Raw genomic sequence first — 24,404 nt, forward strand, 5'->3', positions numbered from 1 at the left:
ATATCGATAATTAATATCCAATAAATATTTAAACGGAAGTAATATTTATTCCGCGCTAACCGAGCTAGCAGTTGTTCATAATTCTGTCGTGAATATTTAATTCTTCATTCCGCTCGTGTTATCCTCGTTTCGTTATAATACGAGAGCACTCCAGCATTACGATAAATTTATTATACAAGTCTATTAACTGTGTGTAATCTACATCAATGACTACGACTCTCTAATTTTGCGCAAATTCGACGATAAATATGTGATTTTTTAATGAACTGGCGAATAAACTTTTCTCTTCTCTATTCTCTATCGACAATTAATTAAAGCATTTTCAATAATTTATCTTTATCAAATGTATTACATTTTGCAAGCAACCGTTCGTTAATTATTTACAATTAAAAACTAAATGTTATTAAATATAATTTATTAAAATAATATTAAAATAATTATATTTCAATAACATTTGTCATCATTTTCTATCATTAGACTTTATCATTACTAATTGACACTATATAAATAAATTATATTGAATTATATTGAAATTATAAATATATATGAAATGACTTGGAAAATTAAGAAAATACAATAACAAAATTTGGAATTATACATGATAAAAAAAACCACGTCAAATTTTCTTTGCATTTATCCAATACTTAATTCTATTTATTTCTTGATATACCAACTGCTTGTTATATATTATCGAAAAAGTTTGATTACTTTTCTTGTAATTGCTTGCAAATTTCCATCTCCCTATCTAAAATAATTTGATTGTTGGAATTGACTACGCCAAACAATCTATATAAAAAGACATACGCTTTTGTTTCAGGTGGTGGTAGAGAGTTCGACATTAGCATTGGAGTATGGTGATCTCGAGATCGATCCCGGTTCTCCGGTGAACCCGGATCTGCTGTTCGACTCACAGCTGATGCATCTCTACGTGTTGACGGAGAAGAAGGTCTCGAAGGTCAAGGTACAGGAGTGTTCAGTCTATAAGACCTGCTGGGACTGCCTGGGCGCTAAGGATCCATATTGCGGATGGTGCTCGTTGGAGAACAAGTGCAATTTGCGCAGCGATTGTCAGGATGCGGCTAAGGACCCGCTCTACTGGATCTCCTACAAGAGCGGTAGATGTACGACAATCACCACCGTCACGCCGGATCAACTGCAACGCACCACCGCCAGGACCCTCGAGCTCGTCATCGAGAATCTGCCGACTCTCTCCGGGCAGTTCCTGTGCGCCTTCTCCGCTCTCGACAAGACTCTGATCACGAATGCCTCAAGAAAGTCTTACGGTGTGAATTGCACCACACCGAGGACAGATCTGTTGCCGTCGATACCGCCGGGTCGACATCACTTCACCGCCAAGCTGTCCGTTAGGATGACGAACGGGCCCGATTTGGTGGCGACAAATTTCACTTTCTTCGATTGCAATACGTACAGTTCGTGTACGCAATGCGTGTCATCGAGTTTTCCGTGCGATTGGTGCGTCGATGGCCATCGATGTACGCATGACACGGCGGAGAATTGTCGGAATGATATTCTCGTCACGGGAGTCAGCGTAAGTCTACTATAAAAAGTTGTACAAAGAAATATGTAGCTTTAATATATATTTTAGCAGTCCAAAATATTTTATACGAAATATGTTATACAAAAAATTATGGTTTCAATAAAAATTTTAATGCTCAAATCTGCTTTTCCTATAAAAATAATAACACCAGAAAATTACGCCAAATAATACGATTAAAAACTGTGCACAATATAAAATTTTTTTTCTTTTTTTTATTACGTGTGCATAACTTTTTCTTTATTTGACGCAATTTTCTGACATTATTATTTTTCTCAAAAAAATAAATAGAAAAGCAATGACATTATTAAAGTTAACAGTTTTTTGTATAATAAATTTTTAAACAGATGAAAAATATACATAAAAACACAAAATTTTAATACAATTTTTTTTTTTTAAACAGACACATGAACCTAATGCATTCTTTTTACGTTTTTTTAAGGTAATTTCCTAACAATCATATCATCTTTCTTTTTTAGTACACATAGGAATTATTAAACACACATACACATATATTTATCATAATCGAAAAAAGTTTAATATTAAAACTTGTATCTCTAAAACTGCATCTATAAAATTAATATATATTGATAAGTCACATCATATTAAAAAGTACTTATATCATTTTTTAAGGTATGAGGAAAGTATAGCTATATGTTATATATGTATATCAAAACTTTATTCCGAAAATAACAAGAGTTCAATTTTAAAAACCCTGCTAAAATCGATATAATTCGTTTATATATATATATACCCATATTTTATTAAAACACATTAATATTTCAAAATTAAATTTACACCATTTTCAAGATAAGCGATTCATATATGATGCAAATTCACAACATCTAGTTTACAAAATTACAAGTCCGTTGTTGTATTACATATGCATCCATTAATTTCATTTTGACATCAATTCGATTCGTTTTGGAGTTGAAATGTTGCATTCACTCTATGAATATTAATGTGTTATTATCAATTAGCTTATAATTTTTGATGAAAATTTAACGCTGAGAATCTCTCTCTATGATTTGCATCGCATAATATTTGAAATAATCAAGGGGAATACAATTGAATAAAGATACTAACAGTATGATAATTAAATTGAATGGAAAAAGAAAAATAATGAAAAAGTAGAATAAAATTTTTAAGTGTATGTAATACATATAGTGCTATATAAAACTTTAAATAGTTTGCGATAATTTTTTGCGCATATCTTTCAGAGAATGGGACCAAGTTATAGAAGTGGACCAGGTTTTTGTCCTACTATAAACGCCACCGAATCTCAAGAGATTCTCGTGTCTTCCGGTATTAAAAAAGCGATAAGAGTTAAAGTGCATATCATTGGGGTATGTCAAAAAAAGCCACATATACTATGTATTAATTATTAAATTTTTTTTCTGATCGATGTAAAACTTTTTTTTATTCTTTTCAAATAATTCTTTTTTTTAAATATATTTATGTTTTATTTAATATATTTATATTTTATATTTTTTTTTACATGATCCAAATAAAATAATAATTAAATGAATAAGCAATTGAATTTTACAGTTTGATTTTCATAATTTAAACACTGGTAGTTGTATCGTTTCCAATAAAAACATTTTTTTCAGCAATTCATCATACAAACACGCTTTGTGTGTCAATTTAACATTGAGGGCCGTGTTACGAGCGTCAACGCGCGTCTGTTGGCCGACACGATCTATTGCGAGGAGACGGAGTTCTCCTATACGTCTCGTGCGCCGAATATTACGGTGCCTTTCGCCGTGATCTGGGGCGGTTCTAAACCCTTGGATAATCCGGACAATATACATCTGGTGATATACCGATGCCGCGACATGGCGGACAACTGCGGCATGTGCCTGGCCCTACCGACGAAGTACGGCTGCGGCTGGTGCCAGAGCTCAGATAGATGCGAAGTGAAGGATCAGTGCGACCGCGGTTCTGGTATGTGGCTGAATAGCAATCAGACTTGCCCAAATCCGGAAATAAAATCGTTTGAACCGGTAATGGGCCCCTGGGAGGGCAACACGAATGTGACGATACGCGGCATCAATCTCGGCAAAACTTTTAGGGTAAGAAAAATTTTCTTTATCTATCGTTCATTAATGAAGCGATGTATATTCGTCTTCATATACATTATCGTCATTCATCATTTGAATATTATAAATGATTAAAATATAAAAAAATGTTACAAAATGAGTGAGATAATAAAAATAAAAAAATATACAATAAGATTTTTTAAATTATGGAATTAAATGTGTTGAATCTAATATATCTAATGAACGTTTAATCTTTAATACAGGATATAGTCGGTGGCGTCACCGTGGCTGGTATGCGATGTCTACCTTATGAGGAACTTTATATCCGAACGAAACAAATCGTTTGCCGAGTCGATGGACCTGGCACACAGGAAGGCAGAAGTGGACCTGTCATCGTCAAGATTGAGGATTTTCGCGGCGAGTCCGACTACAATTTCGAGTTCGTGGATCCACAGATTATTTCGATATCACCTAAATACGGACCATTGAGCGGCGGCACCATTATCAAAATCACTGGTAACTACATGAATGCCGGCAGCACCATCCACGCTGACATCGATGACTTGCCGTGTTCCATAATAAGCGCCGAACCTAACGAAGCTCTTTGCATGACGAGTCCAAGCAATCGGAAGAGAAGCGGCATGCTCAAGATGTCCTTCGACGGTGGTAAGCGTTTATATGATGGTTTCTTCGAATATGTCGATGATCCGACGATCGAGAGTGTGGAGAGCGGTGTGGCCGGTCAGATGAAGGTCCCAAAAGGAATTCCAGCGGGTGGAATAAAGATTTCGGTGACCGGAAAGAATCTCGGCTATATACAGAATCCGCAAATGTATGTCTATTACGATGAAAAGATGTTTGTGTCGCAGTGCGAAGTGCACAGTCAGGAGAGTATGATGTGCAAATCACCGACTATCGAGGTGCCCGAACACGTGGTATTAGATGCCGAACGTCCGCTCTCTCTAGAGTATGGTTTTCGCATGGACAACGTCACTGGTGTACAAAATCTCTCGCAACACGGCTTTAATCATTTCCTTTTGTACCCAAATCCAATCTACGAAGTCTTCGATGAGGAAGTTAAATATTACAAGAGTGACTATTTGACAATTAATGGTCAGCACCTTGATCGCGCCTGCCAAGAATCCGATGTAGTTGTGCAAATTGGTAATGCCTTTTGCAATGTCACATCTTTGTCGCGGCAACAGCTCACTTGTCGACCGCCCTTGACGCAACCGCCGGCTATCGACGCTCAGGGTCTGCCTAATAAACAAGAACTGCCGGAAGTAGTGCTGATAGTAGGCGGTACACTTCGTTACAACATCGGCAAACTCAGCTACGCACTGCCAGCTGGACTCAATGGACCATTGTCGAAACCCGCGCTCATTGGTGTGATCGCCGCGATCGTAATCTTAGTAGTCGTATTTATAGCATTCCTTATCGCCTATCGCAGAAAATCCACAGAGAGCAATCGAGTATTGAAGAACATGCAAGAGCAGATGGATATTCTGGAGCTACGTGTCGCTGCCGAATGTAAGGAGGCTTTCGCCGAGCTACAAACGGAAATGACAGATCTCACAGGAGATCTAACAAGCGGTGGCATACCATTCCTCGATTATCGCACTTACGCGATGATGATATTGTTTCCTAGCGACGACAATAGTCCAGTGCTCCAATGGGATAGGCCAGAATTAGTGCGAAAGGAGAAGGGATTACGTCTGTTCGGTCAACTAATAATGAACAAAACTTTTTTACTGTTGTTTGTACGCACCCTCGAGAGCAACCGTTATTTCTCGATGAGAGATCGAGTTAATGTCGCCAGCTTAATTATGGTTACGCTTCAGAGCAAAATGGAATATTGCACAGACATTCTGAAAACCTTGCTGGCGGATCTTATCGAGAAGTGCACAGAAGGCAAGAGCCATCCAAAATTATTCCTAAGACGGTATGTATATAATGTATTCTTTCATTGTTAATACTCTATGTTGCAACGAAAATATATTTTAAGTTGTATGTTTATTTTTTAGAACTGAGAGTGTTGCTGAGAAAATGTTATCTGCTTGGTTCACATTTCTCTTGTATAAATTCATGAGAGAATGCGCTGGCGAACCATTATATGTACTATTTCGTGCGGTAAAACAGCAAGTTGATAAGGGTCCTGTTGATGCGATTACTTCAGAAGCACGATATTCCTTGTCCGAAGAAAAATTGATCCGACAATCTATTGACTTCAAGCCGATGGTAATGAAGCGTCAATGCTTCAGTAAAGAAAATAAATTGATGCTTTGTAATAATAATGTTTCTATTAAAATTTCAGACGGTCTATGTTTCTATATCCCAACAAACTGTGTTTGTCGGCGGGATGGATCCTAACACAGAAAATGTGCCGGTCAAAGTGCTTGACTGCGATACAATATCTCAAGTGAAGGAGAAAGCATTGGATACTATCTACAGAGCGACTCCTTACAGCCAAAGACCTCGAAAGGAGGATCTTGATCTCGGTAAGTGACTCGCACACTTGAATATCCCAAAAAATTCTTTTACGTAAAGTCACGCGATTCTCACGTTATTCCATTTAATGAATATTGCAGAATGGCGAACTGGCGCGTCTGGTAGATTAATTCTCTACGACGAAGACTCAACAACGAAGACAGAGGGCGAATGGAAGAAGAGGAATACTTTGAATCACTACAGGGTACCAGATGGAGCGTCGCTTAATTTAGTCTCCAAACAATCATCTATATACAATCTTTCGATTCTATCGGAGAAGACGGACAAGTCGCACAAGTACGAAACATTGAATCTTAGCAAATTTAGTTCGGCCAGTCCTCCACTTTCCCGCGCTACTTCGCCGCTCAATCAGAACCATGAGGGCGGTATGAAAGTTTGGCATCTTGTTAAGCATCATGATTCCGATGCACGGAAGGAGGGAGATCGCGGCAACAAAATGGTTTCGGAAATTTATTTGACGAGGTTATTGGCAACGAAGGGTACGCTTCAGAAATTCGTCGACGATCTATTTGAGACCATATTCAGCACTGCTCATCGAGGCTCGGCGCTTCCTCTCGCCATTAAGTATATGTTCGACTTCATGGATGACCAAGCTCTGCAACATGGCATATCTGATCCTGAAGTAGTACATACGTGGAAAAGCAATTCCCTTCCTCTCAGGTTTTGGGTTAACCTTATAAAAAATCCTAATTTTATTTTCGATATACACAAGTCCAATATCGTAGACTCGTGTTTATCCGTCGTGGCGCAGACGTTCATGGACAGCTGTTCAACGTCGGACCATAGATTAGGTACGATTTATTATTGTTCTACCTGTATTGATTAAGATTCAGAAATGTGTAAATAATTTTTCTTCTGCTTTATTTTTAGGTAAGGACTCTCCGAGTTCGAAGCTATTATATGCAAAGGACATTCCAGTGTACAAAGAGTGGGTAGAACGTTACTACTCAGATATCAAAGTCATGCCAGCCATATCCGATCAAGACATGAATGCCATGCTTGCCGAAGAATCGAGGGTATTTATCTGTTTCTGTATTCGCAACGCATGAATCTTAGGATAAAAGTTTTCACTAAATATCAACTAATTTTTGTTTAATTTTATTTCAGTTGCACACAACAGAGTTTAATACGAACTGTGCTTTATACGAATTATATACATATGCGGGTAAATACAACGAACAACTAATAGTCACTCTCGAGGAGGACGAATTCTCGCAGAAACAGAGACTGGCATACAAGCTCGAGCAAGTGCACAATATAATGGCGGCGGACAACCCCTGATGTACCATGAATTCTATGAAGCATATGACGAAGCCCGCTCGTCAAGAGTTACCATGCTGAGCGGTCACACACATACATACACAATTGTGGTCCGATTTAATTCTCGATGGCGTGAACGAAGAGGACTGGCCTATCTTGTAATCGATTATCTCAGGTTTCGTGCAAAAGCCAGTTTTTCTCAGCATAACGTAAATCGCGAGTGAACTTGGGAGAACTCCGAATGGGGTTGAACGCCGCGAGTTAACTGGGATATAATTAAAGGATTAAGTGTTAAAAATATGTGTCGAAGAGAAGTCTTCTCAGAGGTCGCCGGTTCGTACGTGTGGCCATAATCATAAGCATATTGCCGCATAATTGTACATAAGATATCAAAAAAAAAAAAAAATCATTGTAATAGAATATTAAATGTACGATCACACCTCGGCGGCCAAGTCGAGTGCAAAAGCGGGGCGAGACCGTTTCCCTCGTCGCGTGGTGGTCGCACACCGTTTGCACCGCGAGTGATTTTAAAAATGAATATATAATAATGACACACATTAGTGATAAGAGAAAAGCGCGAGTGAGGGAATCAGCCGTGATATCGATCGATAATTTGTAAATGTGTTTAAAAAAAAAAAATGATCGATTGCTGACGCCGATTAACGGCGATCTGGCAATTTTTAACGAAGAAACATTTCCATCCACCGCTACTCTAGCTGAAATTTTTTGAATTATGTGAACTGACGAATTTTATGAAATAATGATAATTACTGATAACGATGAAATAATTAAGCGATATGAATATATATTATATATATATACATAATATATATATATATATATATATATATATATATATATATATATATTTATATACATATATGGATGGTATGTCATATGTATATGTGTACATATATACACTTTATACTGGCGCAAGCATGCCTGTGTGTGCGTGTGCGTATATCTAGTATCCGAGGAGGCGCGCGTGCGAGCAGTAGGGCGGTATCCCGCGTCGAGTATTTTGCCATAATTTTATCACACAAAACGAGATGTAAACAAATCTCATTCGCTCACACGCTTATAAGCGCGCTATCGCTCGCCCCATAGCTCGGCAGCGCAATACCGCGCGCACGCGCGTATTTAACGTGGTGTATTGTATTACGTATACTTACACGGCGCTCGAGAAAGAAGGAAGGAGAAAAAAAAAGAGTCATCCGCGCAACGGAGACAGACTGTGTATTAGTTAATAGGTAATTAATCTATGGACTATGGCCACGCGCGAGGCCAGCTCGATGTGACGGTTGTGTTGAGTGTGCGTGCTTCCCCTCCTTAGTCTCCGCGACTCATCGTTCCATTTCGCCATTTAATCGTTCATTCCTATCATCGTGCATCCATCACCGATGTCATCGTCACTATTTCATAATCATTGTTAACTTCATCCTCTTCCTGCCTTATTCGTACGCCCATCCACTATCTCTTTCTGTCCCCCTTTTCTGATGACTAGTTGTAACATGTTCACTATCAAAACTTTCCTGTTCTTCCTTCATCCTCCTACGATTCATCTTCACGTCATTTTTAATCTTTCTCTCTCCCTTCCTCCCTTTCTCCCTTGTAATGCTTCAACGCCTCCGTCGTCATATTGTTGTCACTCTTAATTATTGTAATATATAATGAATAACGATCACTGTTGAGTATTGTCTGATTGTAATACATTGATATTGAATTGATATTGAATTGATAATCATTAATTAAAAGCGTAACATTAACTCTGTGGATGTAGCCATATTGGTGTGCGTGAAAGTGAGCCGCGCGAATGGCGTGTGTTTGATCGAGAGCCGAAAGCATTGCATAGTATCGACAAAAGGCCACGTATATCACTTTTGAATTTCATTTCCGAGTGCTGACGTTATCGGAGGTTCGTTGTCTCGATGAACAAAGTTGTTGGAGATCAATTTATTATTCTCTTCGTAATCTATAAATCTATAATATACCTGATTCTAATCTAATTTTTATATACTTTAAAAAAATAAGGAGCTTTAAACTGATTCGAAGCTAAATGTTCTCGCGCGACGCGTGTCTGCAACTCTTGCATTTAACGTAATGTTCTATCAATGCGTGCGGCTGAGCGAATGACTGTCCGACGTGTATGCGCGTGTGCGTGTGTCCTGTGCGTCAATTCAATGTGCAGTTGTACGTGGAGAAAGTATTTATTGCTCAAAAAACATCGGAAGACCGTGGTGGAAAGGTAAGAAAGCGTAAAAAAAGATACGGAATCGTTGGGGTAGGCTCACGGAAGAGGAATTGGGGGGAGGGCGGGGTAGAATGTCAGAAAAAGGGACAGACGGTGGAATCTACGCGGTGGCGAAGACACATCGCCAGACAGGGTAATAATTGTGCGACACAAGAAAAGGTGAGAAATTATATGATTAATGATGGGTCAATCAAACAACCAATGGTTTCTCTCGAGGATGAAGTATGAACATATGCTCGTCGTTCGCCCGCTGTTCCGCGCAGGAGGACGGGGCGTGCGGTACCCTCCCCCGCGCACGCCGACTTCAAATGGTACTAATAAACCCAAAGTGCCTCTGGTAGATTTTTGGGCATAAGCTTGAGTAATAAAGACTACATAGCGTTTACTATAAAAAAAAAAAACGAGAGAAAGAAAAAGAGACACGACTACGACGCGATCGCTGATTATAATAAAACAATAATAATGAAAAGGACCGAGAAGAAAGAGGTAAAAAAAGAGAAAAAACGAAACATAGCGAGAGCGCTTCTTCGATGCGCCTCCCGCAACCGATTGTACGCAAAAAACGGGCGGAGAGAGAATGTTTGCGTACCGGATGTGTACGCGGTGCGTACGCTAATTACACGTTTAGATAGATATTAACGTATAGTCGGTAGCCTAGTCTCTATGTCGATGTCTGTCTGCCCTGAGTGTCTTTCCCACGGTGTATCCCCTAAGTGCGTGTGTACCTTGAAACCCTGGTGAGCAGACGTGCGACTTCTTCACGGTCCACCGCCTTTGGTCACCGTCATCCTCGAATCCCGCCTCTTTCCCATATCTGTATATCCCCGGCCGTGTATACTATTGTGAGAATCCTCGTCGTTCTCCATCACCTAAGCCCGATTCCCCCCTCTCCCTTTTTCCCTTCAATCCCTTCTTCCAATATCCCAATATCCCATCTTTTTAACACGACTAACTGTGCTCACATCACGCGTCATTCGCCACAATTACTGATCGGCACATTTTGCTAAGTAAATATTATTATGATTATTATTATTGTATCGATGGTTCCTCAATCAATTATGAAATGTACGAATCCCGATTTGTAAAATTCGACTTAAATAAGAAGATGTGTAATAACTTAATCACCGTATCGTTCGTGCGTGGCTTGCTGCCCCGGCAGTCTAACTACCGTCGTATAATTGAATATGGAGTGCGCGCCTCCGAGAATGTTTCCGGTGTACGCTGATGTGCGAGCGAATGTACGAGTATCTGTGTGTCCACTATGTCCCTGCCTCTCTGTGTGTCTTGTTCGAGCCGTGTATGCGTACTCCGTCCCCTCTCATTGTCATTTCACGGATTCGTCTGACTGGGCTGAGAGGGGTAAAAGGAACGAGTTGGAAGAAGAGACAAAGAGGACGGGGTCGAATGAATGAGAGATCGGATGAATGTCAGATGGACTGTGCAAGACTGAGAGAGGCAGCGGAGGGAGTTCGCCAATCAATCCCGAAGTCACTCCCTCGCCGCTCATTTTTACGTCATAAATATTAATTACAATTATACATGAAGGATAAAATGCATCCAGCAAAACATGATTACGTTACGTTTATAATAGTCATGTTCCTTTCCGATCAATGATAATTGATAATAAATCTATATCAATCTTGCTACATTATTTTGTACTTGTTTTTTTTTTATTTCTTAATTTTTGTATAATCTAAATATATATATATATATATATAAATATATAAATCTATATAATGCTGTTTTTAAGTTATCCGACGTATTATTATTATTATTAATTATTATTTTTGTATAAATGTGTGATTACTAGTACGGATAGTGTAATAATTTTGTATGTTTATTGAACCAAAAATAAATATTATTGATAAAGAACGAGATTGCTGAAACAAACTATCCGTATCTCTGTTTCAATCTTCATCGTCAACCACAGCGGCGGACATTGGTTGTGGTCGCTGTGTCACGCGTAAACTTGATGGCCCAATAATGCTTAACACTACCGGTAGCATGATCAATCCATGCCAGAGCCCAAACAGGATCACCAAAAAGAATATTTTAAAGAAGGCTATGAACACGTAGGACGTTGAGAATGCTAACATCGATATGGCGAGCAACGTCGACCCCGCGCCGTGTGCAACTGCCGCACCGATATGTCTGACTGCGATCAACGCTCTTGTTGTGCGAGAAGCATCGTCATCCTCTGAAGTCTCGGTATGCAAGAAAACGTGTGCAACGTGCGCGGCATAATCCACGCTTAAACCGATAGCCAACTGGAGACCTACACATGGAATTCTCATTTAGATAACAGTCGACGCGAAACCATTTAATCGACACTTGGACATACTCGCTCTTAACAATATTGAAGAGAAATCGCTTTAGAGCGACTACTCGGGAATTACTCGCGTGTGTTTTAAGAATAACGTAAAAATGCACTAATACACAATGAGATTTCAATTTTATAAACAAAAGCTAATGGAAGTTGGTAAGTTTGTTCTCAATTATTTCCTGTAGATATTTTTTATAAGCGATTTTTCAATCTTGCGATACAAGTATTTCATTATGCGATATTAGTTTTTAAATAATAGAATACCTTTATCAAAATGATAATGACAATGACATTCATAATGAACTTTTATAAAGAATTTATAAAGAATTTGTAAAATTGACATGATATTATAATAGAAGTTGGAATTTTGTTAAAAAGCACATTTTCTTTGATTTTATCAAATAGTTTTTTTGCAATTGATCATATTTACAGAGATTTTTATATTTCATAGTAAAATAATGAAGCAAAACAGTATTATGATTGAGCAGAAAGTGTGAAATATACTTACCAATGCTGGAGACCATGTCTATCGATTGTCCCCAGAAATACATGAAGCCACAAACGTTTAGCAGTGTGAGAAGTATACAGAGTAAAATCCAACAACAGGTGTGCATTTCAGCAATGAGTATTATTGTAGTACCCATGACGCAGATCAATACTAGTATGAGATTACGTGATATTTCTTGAATGATCATTTTATCAGAGGTCCAAGGTCCAAATAATTTGCTCCACACTGTGATGTAACCCTCAATTTGTGCTTTACTCACTAAATGTTTACTATCATCCATTGCTGGAATCCACTCGGAGGGACTCACAAATCGTATGAATTTAAATTCAATAGTTGTTGCTATGATTTGTGGAGCTTTTTTACCACATATAAAAGTTTCATTAAAAACGAAATTTCTCTGATACTTGCCACCAGTTTGGCTAATAAGAAATTTCGACAGATAATGGTAAAAATGGTCATTTGTAATTTTCGTAGTTTTTAAATCTAAAACAAGAAAACATTGTTTCATTATTTTGCGAAATTATGCGATTAGTCGACGAATAAATCGTTTGTCTTAAATATCATAAAAAATCTATAAAAAATATATTCTTCTATAAATATAAATTAATTAATAACAGTTTTCAATTTTAAGAATATCTTCTTTCAAAATTAAAATAAAAAAAATTTATATTTTATCACTTCAGATGAACTAAATAAATACAGAAGAAAATGTTACAGCAAATAACCTGTGTCATAGTACGTCGATACGAATTTTGCAAAGTTAATCGGCCAAGGTTCTATATTTTGAATAAAAGACTCATTCTTCAAGCGTTCTGTTAGAGATATTATCTTAGAAAATTCAGAGGGATAATCAATGTCGTCTCCCATAAGAATGAAAGCTTCAACTCCTTGCTCGGAAAATTTTTTACTGTTTATGATTGTGTACTGATCCCAGTATGATCCTTTCGGTATCAACAATGCTGGATCAAACCCCTGTTTCAGTTGGAGCGTGCCCGCGATACTTATCAACATCATTGCGATCGTAGTTATTATTATTATAATTTTGCCTGGCATAGTTAATATTGCGCGCGAGTACAAAGCATGTATGCATTTCCAGGAGAATACTTTGCTTGGATCCGATAACTTGAGTGTAAAATTTTCATGCACGATACATGGTAACGTTCCATTTCGTTTTTGTTCTATTCTTCTGGCGTCTAAGGTAAAACAGGCAACGAAAAACGTAACTTGTAATAAATATGTCATAAATATGCCCACCGCAGCATAAATACAAAATGATCGAAGCGATGGTAATGTCTAAAAAGAACGATATATATATTAAAAAAAGAGAGAAAGTTGTTTTTTTAATCATAATTATTTCTGCGTAAAAGAAAGCAAAGAGAGCAAAGAATGCATGACATAAATCAAATGATTTGTACGTATGATACACAATTGTTGTATATACATATATTAGTATACATGATGAAACTAACTTTATCTAAATCAAATCGAGAGAGAGAGATTATTAATTTTTTGTGGAAATAAATAAAAAAAAGTAAATATTCTATATAAAAAAAAATATTTTTATAGAAAGATATATTCATAACATGTATGATGAAAAATTGTTTCGGAAAAAAATTAAATTAGAATTTTATTACAAAAAAATTATGAGAAGGAACAAAATTAAAAATTAATAATCTAAGAATGGAATTTCTTTCCTGATTCAATACAATATTTTTATTTTTTAAATCTAAATGCCAGAAGAAATGAACAAGAGTTTTTAACTTCATAAAACAGTCAATATATGATAAAACGTCATGCATTCTTCTGCATATTTTAATTAATCTTATACGTACTGTGGTAGCACTAATGATAAAGGCTATAATATCGGTGAACGAAGTAACAGTAATAGCAGAACCGGCACGACCTAACGTAAGCCCGATCCTTTCTGTTAGTGATTTACTTAAAATTAATTCATCAGTATGTATCTGTTTCCAAAATGCATTAAATACAAAAATATCATCTACTCCGAGACCCAAGAGTAAAAATGGCAAAGATGTATGTATTGGCCCATAAGGGATGCCAATTAGAGAGCATATTCCCACCGCAAGCAAAAATGCAATGCCCACACAGAATAGTCCAATACTAGTAAGACAAAACTGCATAAAAAATGACACAATTTCAATAAATCATCAAATCAGAAGAATTTATACGATATATACGCAACAATCGTACTGAAATACATACCCGCCATTCCACCCAATTATGATTTGACAATATCGCCAAAATGTAGAAAAACATTAATGCTACTCCTACAATCAATTTGTCTATATCTTGAAACATAGTTGACCCACTAAGATCCCCATAACTTCTGCCAGCTTCATAATAAAATGCCAGATTATTATTTTTCTCACTTTGCAATTCGTTTGAAATCTTTGTAGCAAGTTTCAAAAAAGTCGATTCCCAAGTCAATACCTCATCTGTTGCCTGTGTAAAAATGACCGACTTTTATTACTTTTATAAATTATTTATCGTCATTTTATATTTATTATAAAAACTGGGAATAATATTATTAAATTAAAATTCTGAAGAGATAATTTGCAAATGTAGTGTGTGTGAAGGATATTATACTGTAATCAAAGAACATATATTTAAAATAAATTCATATAAATAACATAATAAATAATATAAGTAATATTATATAAATATATAAATAATATAAATAATATTAGTGATCAGATATTTTTAATATTGAAAACCAAGGAAAATTTAACAAGATATAAATAAGAAGCAATATAAATCATAATCTTCATATAATCTTAATTTTGATATTACAATTTATAACTTTCAGTCAGATTATTTTTATTCTTATAAATTGGATGAAAGTAATATAAGGCCTATGTCACATATAAGTAACACATCAAAAAACTTAAAGGATAATTTTTTCTTCTTTTTTTTTGTTTTCATAATTTTATTTCCGACTTTTTTTAAAGCAATTAAATACAATCTAATTTATAGTAGAATTTAAGATTTTATATATAACAATCATTCAGTATTAAGATGTTTGATTAATTGATATGTTATGATTTAGGCCTTAATCTAACTCACCTTACCCAATCAGCAGTTCCCGCGGTGTTTCCACTTTTATCCATATCCACATTGACAAACTTAATCTGAATCATCAATTCCGTCTTTATAGCTGTCGCAGCAATAATTCTACCTTTTTCATCCAAAGTTACACCTCCCAGAAGTTCACTAAAATTCATGGTATGACCCAATGTGGGACTGACTTTTACTGTATTTATCTTTGCAATAATTTCTTCTATGGAATCTTTTTCAATTTTAGCACTATCAAAATTCCATATATCTAAAATACTGAACATAAGACAAGCCATAGGAAGGCTATTTAATATGTCGCAATAGAATTTAGTATCAGTATGAATAGCGGGTTCAAACAATGTTTGATTAACTTTTGAAGTAAAATCATCTTCAAAAATATCTTCTGAGAGAGAGCTTTGTCTCTTTGTTCTACGTGTAAAGCCAGCAATGGAAGGAATTCTAAAAATTTGAATATATTAACATGACAACAATAATTTCTTTTTTTTTTCAAATAAACATATTAACATTTTATTATAATATTCAAATAATAAAATAAAATGAGACATTTCTGCGAAATATTAATTAATATAATTGTATATTAAATAAATCTTTTTGACATAAAATCTCAATTTTTCTTTAAATAAGTTAAATTTATAATTTAATATATAAAATTTTATAATCTTTAATAAAATTTTATAATATAATTGTTTAAATATTATATCTCTGATGCTTACTTCATACAAACATCTCTCCAAGAAATTTTCTCAATTGATGTTTGAATAGAGATTATTTGTTTAGTTATTTCATTTAACTGCAATGTAAAAAAATATTTTGTATAATTACTGATACCTCTTTATAATTGATTGGATATAATAAGTGAGAGTTATTAAATAAAGCATTATATGTTTACCTTAATAAGTGTTTGCTGTTCTAAAACGTTATTACCAGTCAAAATAAATGTTTCAATTCGTAAACCATTCTCAAAATGTGACATTATCCAGTCAGTATCTAACGCAAAACTAGAATCTGGTGGAGACCAAAGTTTTACAGGATTCTTTTCCTGTCGGAAACAAAACAATCCCGAAAGGCAGAATAACACTATGATAAAACATCCTAATAACCACTTGAATGGATTTTGAGAAATATGTATTCCCAGCCTGTATAAAGATAAAAGCATCATTCTGTTATTAAACTGATTATTATATCATTTGAAAATATTTTTTACTTTAATATAAAAGTTTACCGATAAAAAAAATGTTCTATTCCCTTGGATATGCGTTCTGGTATGCTACGCCACAATCTGGGGTGCAATTGTGTTTTAGCAGGATTCTCATGCAGCTCCATCCTTTGCTTAGTCATAAAAAATACTAATAATTAATGTTGATACTGTAATCTGTAATCAAACAAAATAAAACAATAGCGTAAATATATTTGATGCAGATGATAATTAAATTCTATTTATCCATTTAAAATATGTATGTGTGCGTAAAATTTTATGTATGGCATTGGGATTGTGCATTGGATAAATCACAATTTATTATGTGTCATTGTAATAATTAAATATTTTTATATGCAATTAATCACCGTTTTTCAGTGCACTTAATATTCCATTATAACCTCCAAATGACGATGCGCAGCAGTCGAGTCTTTATAAAATTATATTGAGATCACTGCGAAAGATAAATATATAGTCGCAGAGAGACTGAAAAAATATGTTGCATCATTACTTATTCATCGTGCACAATCTTATCTTATAAGAGTATCTTATTTTTTTCTTCGTTCGCCTTTATACTCTTTCGCTCTCTCTCTTTCTCCAATGCACAAATATATGTCTATCTCATTTCAGATATAAAAAATTTTACTTTTTATAATTTTATTATACAGCTGAGTACGAGTAAACCGCATAGATCTTATAAAAAGTCATAATATCTTTATAGTATATATATATATATATATATATATATATATATATATATATATATATATAAAATTTTATTGTGATTTTTTTGTGATAAGTGTAACGATTGCGTCCAATCCTCTGCTTAATGTAATTAAATATAATGAGTCTAAATGAACTATAGAAGAATTGTTGCATTGCACTTTTTAATTCAAAGATATGTATCGTTTAGTGAAAAACTTTTTTCATCTTTTAGGATTTTTTGGGAACTTTTCATCTTTTTTATTTCGATTTTATAGATAATTTTTTAGATATTGATTTAAGACACAATTAATTTTTTGAGAAAGAGAATTTCTAAAAAAAAAAATATATTTATTATCGTATAGAAAAGATTATTTTTGAACACTAATCAATGAAAGAATATCAAAATAATGTTTTCAAAAATATAATTGTTACATATATTTATAAAAAACATAAAAATATTAAATAGAATTAAGAGAAAAATTGTGTTTTTTGCAACTTATTTCGAAATCAGTTCGATTGAGTCGCGCTGAGGAGACTGAGGAAATACTGATAAATATCAATATATAAAATGAGGCTATAAAATAATCAGTTTAATATTATAAAATTTTTTGTTCAACAAACGTAATGGAAATTTTATCATTTTCAATGTACTCCCCTTCCCAACTCTTACATTGCTCTAAGCGATTTTTCCACCGTTGAAAGCACCGACTATGTTTAGCAGAAAAAATGCTTCTAAAAATACGAACCAATCATGTTTGATTGCTGTGAGCTGTTTTCTTTGCTGAACGCAACTAATGTTGCAGATTCTCTTCTTATAGCTTATTCATATATATATATATATATATATATATATATATATATATATATATATATATATATATATTTATCAGTATTTCCTTAGCTTCCTCAGCGGCGCAAATCATATATACTATATATATATATATATATATATATATATATATATATATATAATAAAAATATTAGAAATATTAGGGTATTTTTTATGTTATATATTTTAATAATTCATTTGACGCATAATGTGATATTTCTAAGCCATTTTTGGTGCGTAGATAATTAGATGAATATCTAATTCAGGAATCTCATTTCATTTAAAGAACTCATGGTTGTGTACTATTTCTTATACCTTTAATTTTTTCTGGAAATAATTGATCTGTTATATAAACACAATACGTCATTATACTCGCTTATTATTTTTCTTATTCTTATTTTACATCTTATTGTATATTCTTATCTAAGAACATCTCACAAGATAGTAATTCTATCTGGAAATAATATTTTTAATATCTATATAATATTAGTATTATTATTATTTTAACAGTTTGTTCATATGTCAAGTATTAAATTTATGATTAACTCATATCAAAATTTTGTTACATTATTTTTATAGACAGAAAATTAATAACAAAATTAGTTTCGTGTAGATGATTGCGATAACATTTTGTTTCCACATTAATATATAAATCACATAATGAGATAATAATGCACGTTTTTATATTTTTTATTTTGATAAAAATATTTAAATTTAAAATAATCTAAACTCATATTTATATATTTATATATAAATTTTATTGAAAATAAATATTGCGCGTACATGCTCATTGATTTATATAAAACAGATATTATTTTTTTATATAAAAAAATTTTTCTTAAAGAAAAAGTCAATTATTGCATATATATATTCAATGTTTAGATTTATTTAAAAAGATATTTAGATTGTTAAAAAGATATTCTTATTATCTTATATTTTTGAAAATAATTAATCTATAAACTTAAGCAGACATCATAGCAAATGTATATTTGTAAAGAGAATTATTATGATTATTGATTTTGTTTGTGAGATTTTTATTGCGGAGACTAACATAATTACATATCTTCGCGATATAATTATCAAAATTCCAAGTTCTGACAAGAATTTATTGAGTGTCAGACATGAAAAAAAACCGTGTTACATAATTTGTTTTTAAGTCACATCGGAGCTCAGTTTCTATATAAAATAGTTTAAAGTATAATAATATCAAATTAAATAATCACAATATTAAATTAAATAAAATATTAATATTAAACAAGATTGAATCGAAAAAAGAGTAAACAGTTACAAAACTAAATAAAACTAAAATAAATAAAATTAAAATAAAAGGTAAAATAATAAAATATGTAATAGGAAGTATATTTAAGAGAATGTGTATATATTTTTTAGCTCAAATTAATGACATGCTATTGCTTTTTTTGAAAATTAAAAATCAATGCACGAATGTTTGTCATAATCCATAAAACTTGTAGTTTGATAAGAACCTTAAAACAATATAAATTTGAAATAGTTTTTTAACATTTAACTTATCAAAAGCATTAAAATTTATCATCGCGCTTTAATCATGAATAAAATTTGCATAAAAAATTGTGACAAAGAATATATCAAAAATTTTGGTGATTATAGAAATCAAATTTATTATTAATTGTTTGCAAGTTTTCAAATCGCAAACTAACATTAATTAAAATATATAATAAAAAATATCGATATCTCTTGAGCAACTTAAGGAAATAAGCACGTAATTTTGATGACTCATTATACAATTGAATTCTAAAATACATAAAACAGGATATCAAATAGTACTAAATATAATATCAAAATTATAAATAGTATGTTTGTCTTATCAATTAGAAAAATTCAGTCACATAATTGACTCATCTTTATATCAATTTTACGCAATTGGTCATTGATAATAAGGAAAAAGATAATAAGAAATAATAGGTTTTAAATGACAGATAACAGTGGAAATTTGTCATGTCAAAAGCTATACATTAATTACACAATATAATCATATGTAATTTAGCCAATTACATCTCTTTCTCTTAAATATCTTTTTTTTTTAATCTTGTAATAAAATGAGTATAATATCAGTATAATATGTAATGTATAATATATAATATAATATATAAAATAATAATATAAAATATAATTAGATATTATTTTTATATGCATTTATTTTTCTACAAAAATTATTTGATAGTATAACATAGTATAACATATTGACATCATAAATTCGTTCTTTTCATTTTTGTTTTTAATCAATCAATCAATTTTGAGATAGTAATAGTGTATCTGACTGCAGCAATTGCACATATATAAGTTAAAATTAAATACAGAGTCATAGATAAGTAAAACTTCCAAGAAGTAAACATTCGTAGAAGTTGCATATGTACCAAAGTATATAAGATACTGATTAATGCAAAACTCGGTATTAAAATCTTTACCGTAGAATTACATGTTTCGACGTTTAACCAGAACGGCGTAAAAACTATAAAAGGAAGAACTGTCTCGAGATCTTTTCGATGAGCGCTCCGTATCCGAATCACGTCAAGATGACCATTGCCGGCTGGATGTAAAATTATATTTGATTTTTTTTTCATCCACATTCTGTCCTCTTCGCTGTGGATCACCTATGCAAAATCGCAAACAAAGCTGATTAAATCGGAATGTAATTTTGATTAACCAATGTAAATAATAGACATTTTTTTTATTATAATATAAAGATTAGATTTATTTATCACATTTCTATGATGATTTTTACGATAACATTTTAATATTTAATAAAAAAGAAAAACATATGGCGCGTGAAAGAGACGTGAGCTTGACAGAACAACGAATGTGAAAATTTATCTTGAACAAAAATGTCCCATTTGTCATTCTACCGAGAGTTTTACCGCGAAAGAAAAAGATTTTAATTGACTGCGCGCTTGAAAGCTTTTAGTTCATACACATAAGCTGTCCTTTCATTGTTTTTTATTTTATTGCGTATATCATAATAAAGTACTATATTTGAGAAAAAGATCTATTTTTAGATTATAGCAAAGTTTAATTTCCAATTTTCCGAAATCGATTTAATTTGCATTCCAATCTGTGTATCAGATCATCTCTATGCATTGGGACAATAATTCAAAAGCCAATTGAAACTTTAGCACAGAATTTCGTTGTATTTATAATTTTTAAAAGAGAATTACGATTTAGTTTAACATTATGTTTGTACAACTTTATATGTATGTGTATAATTAATCCAAAAAGAAGTTTGTCAATATTACACTTTAAAATTTAATAATAATGATTTGTAAGCACTCTTAAAAAATAATATTAATAGAAAATTTTATCTTTTAGAAATGTTATAGTTATAGAATATTCTTTTTATATATTAAATATATTACATATATATATATATATATATATATATATATATATATATATATACATGTCACTCGCTTAATAAGAAAATGCACTAATGCATAGACAAATTATACAATATATAGGGTGTCTTGTAAAGATTGTGCCAATGCTCGTGAGGGAGTAGAGCACAATAAATTGAATAGAAAAGTCCTTTACTATTTTTTCCTATAATGCTTAAAAGTAAAAAAGTTATTATTAAGTAAAGTTTGACTAATCATCGCCGATCTTTAGCCGGACGCATGTCAGTGAGCAAAATTTTTATAAGTCACCCTGTATAATTATATATTTAATGTAATTATAATTTATCTATGTATCAGTGCATTTTTTTATCAAGCAAGTGATATTTCTTATATGCTATTATCTCTTAGAGTTTTCAATATATATATTTCTATTTTATATATATTTCTCAATTATTGAAAGCCATATTGATATTTTTATATGAATGCAAAATTTGGACACTTTATTTTAAAGTTTGATGTAATAGAGATCTCACAATGATTGAAAATGTGTACAGGAACTAAGAATAACCACATTTAACATTACATGGAATTTGCATATTTAAAATTTAAATATTTTTATTGGTTTTATTTTATTTTTATTTTATGCTTAAAACAACTAAAAGAAAAAAATAAATATATACTTAAATTTTATTTTTGTTTAAATAAGAATCGAAATCTCAGTATGCAATGTGCGATGACATTGTATACTCCACAAACTCGAATTATGCTGATTATGTTTAATAACCTTTAACCTTGTATATATCTTCAAGATTAGTCGACACATTTGTTTCGCATTTCCTGTATATTTCACAGTCACTAAATGAGAATATTGTGTGCAAATAAATATCAAGAATATCAAATTTGATTATCAAGTGATTAATTGTAATTTGCAAGCATAATTAACTACTACTCCCTTTATTCCTGTTTCTCTTTTTTACTCACAAAAACTTTTATTATATATCTAATTAAATTAAATTTAATTTAAATTAACTACAACTAATACTTATTTTCCTTTTAATAATAATACATTTTATGAAAAAAATAGTCAAATAATGATATCATGATCAAAACTTAAAATTAAAACTAATTTTTGATTAAATCATTATTACAATCATATATTGATGAGATTGGATCGAATATGTATTAATGAACAACTTTCACAATTAACGTACACGACAGTAATTAGCTGTCAACTAACAGCTGTTTATAAATTAGATAAAATCGTGTCATTTGTATTGCAGATTCAAAATGTCGATAGTATCGAGTAATATGCGGCGAGTAATATATTGTCATAATGTTAATCTGTGTGTTTAATTAATTAATATAATTAATTGTAGTTTTTGATACTTATAATTTATAATTTGTATTTATTCTAATATTACTATTTAATCGCTTTGCACGTCCTCGCGCTTGCGCTGACCTACACACACATACACATATACGAAGTATATTTTGTATCGGAAGTAAACTCATAATTATCATATTTACAAACACCGCAAATATCAAAATTTGATTGGGCATGTATGTTAATTTTCATGATTATCCACTATTAACAAATATTGATAATGTCAAATAAAGTTTCCTGCAATCGACAAATTGGGCAATATTAATGTGCGTGTAAAAATAAAAACGACCTAAATCAATTACGTGCCGAGAATATCAAATCGAGTGATATTAATTAATACATTATTTATATATATAATAAATTTATTTATTTAATATTTGGTCTATTATTACACTTTTTTTATTATTTTCATATATTCTATTGCATTAAATTGATTAAATAATAGAAGATTGATTGCTAGTTGTCAGAGATAAATATATTTAAGCAATTTGCGCGCAAAAAATTTTTAAAACTGTATATTTATAACAATTGCAATTTAATAGAATGTTATGAATAAAAAATACAAAGTTGTTCTATTTCGTATTAATAATTAATTTCCTAGTCTGTTTATCTTCTCAGAGAATCAGGCACAGATCAACAAATAAATTTAATGACACATAAATAAGAAAATATTCCGTATTCTTGAAAATTTTTTTACCTGTTTTCTATATCGTATTTGTCCAGTGTACCAAGTCAACAACATCATCTTACACACAAGCACACACGTCCACCAAGCGTATATAGACCACCAAAGTTCGTTTTTCACCACATTTGCAGTTGCATTCGTTAGCATTGTTTCTGTCGCGATCTTACTTATTGTCCTCTCGACGTACGTAAGAAAAGCTAGCGCGTCTGTTGATTCTTTCGTCTGACTAACCGGTTAGGTTTCATTAGCAAATCAAATGAATGAGATGGCAATAGGTAATGCGAAGCAAGCAAGCGGGAAGATTTAAACCTAAGCATTTTTGTCACGAAACACGCGTTATTTAATTGAAGAAGAAAGCATATGTATAAATTATTAAAAATATGTTTTTCAACTCTATCAGCTGCAACATTATATTGATAAAAATATATAATAATTTTATAATAATTTATATTTTATATTTATAATAATTTATTATAAAAACTTAAAGCTTCAAAAAATTAAAACATAGTAATGAATATAAAAATGGCAAGTAGGAGTCAGCCCAAATATTTTGGCGCTGAAGATAGTCCAAAAAAAAGGACCGAAGCGTTCATAATTTGTAACATTAATAATTAAATAATTATTTACGTTTTATATTTACGGTGACTTCTAATTGCCATTTTTATATCCATTACTATGTTTTATATAATTTATTCTTT

The 24,404-nt window shown here is 32.2% G+C and overlaps 3 protein-coding genes across 3 annotated transcripts in view; 1 reads left to right on the forward strand and 2 right to left on the reverse strand.

Annotated features, from left to right (window-relative positions):
• LOC126856600 (plexin-A4) overlaps nucleotides 1–7,827 on the forward strand; it is a 215,783-nt gene extending 207,956 nt beyond the window's left edge. The window contains exons 4-12 of the mRNA XM_050605251.1: nucleotides 818–1,549; nucleotides 2,776–2,901; nucleotides 3,166–3,627; nucleotides 3,858–5,536; nucleotides 5,619–5,832; nucleotides 5,909–6,092; nucleotides 6,183–6,893; nucleotides 6,973–7,118; nucleotides 7,210–7,827. Of these exons, the coding sequence (XP_050461208.1) occupies nucleotides 818–1,549; nucleotides 2,776–2,901; nucleotides 3,166–3,627; nucleotides 3,858–5,536; nucleotides 5,619–5,832; nucleotides 5,909–6,092; nucleotides 6,183–6,893; nucleotides 6,973–7,118; nucleotides 7,210–7,383 (4,428 nt within the window). The 3' untranslated portion in view covers nucleotides 7,384–7,827. The remainder of the gene's footprint in view (nucleotides 1–817; nucleotides 1,550–2,775; nucleotides 2,902–3,165; nucleotides 3,628–3,857; nucleotides 5,537–5,618; nucleotides 5,833–5,908; nucleotides 6,093–6,182; nucleotides 6,894–6,972; nucleotides 7,119–7,209) is intronic.
• A 3,434-nt stretch (nucleotides 7,828–11,261) lies between these two features.
• Nucleotides 11,262–17,262, reverse strand: LOC126856638 (NPC intracellular cholesterol transporter 1-like). Its single transcript, XM_050605341.1, has 10 exons — nucleotides 17,104–17,262; nucleotides 16,763–16,912; nucleotides 16,430–16,676; nucleotides 16,254–16,330; nucleotides 15,534–15,978; nucleotides 14,668–14,907; nucleotides 14,277–14,579; nucleotides 13,170–13,737; nucleotides 12,445–12,927; nucleotides 11,262–11,888 (listed from the first exon to the last, which is right to left on the reverse strand). The coding sequence occupies exons 2-10, from the start codon at nucleotides 16,876–16,878 to the stop codon at nucleotides 11,521–11,523; spliced, it is 2,847 nt and encodes a 948-aa protein (XP_050461298.1). The 5' UTR covers nucleotides 16,879–16,912; nucleotides 17,104–17,262; the 3' UTR covers nucleotides 11,262–11,520.
• Nucleotides 17,263–20,417: 3,155 nt separating this feature from the next.
• LOC126856861 (uncharacterized) lies at nucleotides 20,418–23,927 on the reverse strand. Its single transcript, XM_050605780.1, has 2 exons — nucleotides 23,719–23,927; nucleotides 20,418–20,899 (listed from the first exon to the last, which is right to left on the reverse strand). The coding sequence occupies exons 1-2, from the start codon at nucleotides 23,851–23,853 to the stop codon at nucleotides 20,528–20,530; spliced, it is 507 nt and encodes a 168-aa protein (XP_050461737.1). The 5' UTR covers nucleotides 23,854–23,927; the 3' UTR covers nucleotides 20,418–20,527.
• Nucleotides 23,928–24,404: the final 477 nt, after the last annotated feature.

This window comes from Cataglyphis hispanica, chromosome 2 (genome assembly GCF_021464435.1).
Source record: "Cataglyphis hispanica isolate Lineage 1 chromosome 2, ULB_Chis1_1.0, whole genome shotgun sequence".
Lineage (NCBI taxonomy): Eukaryota > Metazoa > Arthropoda > Insecta > Hymenoptera > Formicidae > Cataglyphis > Cataglyphis hispanica.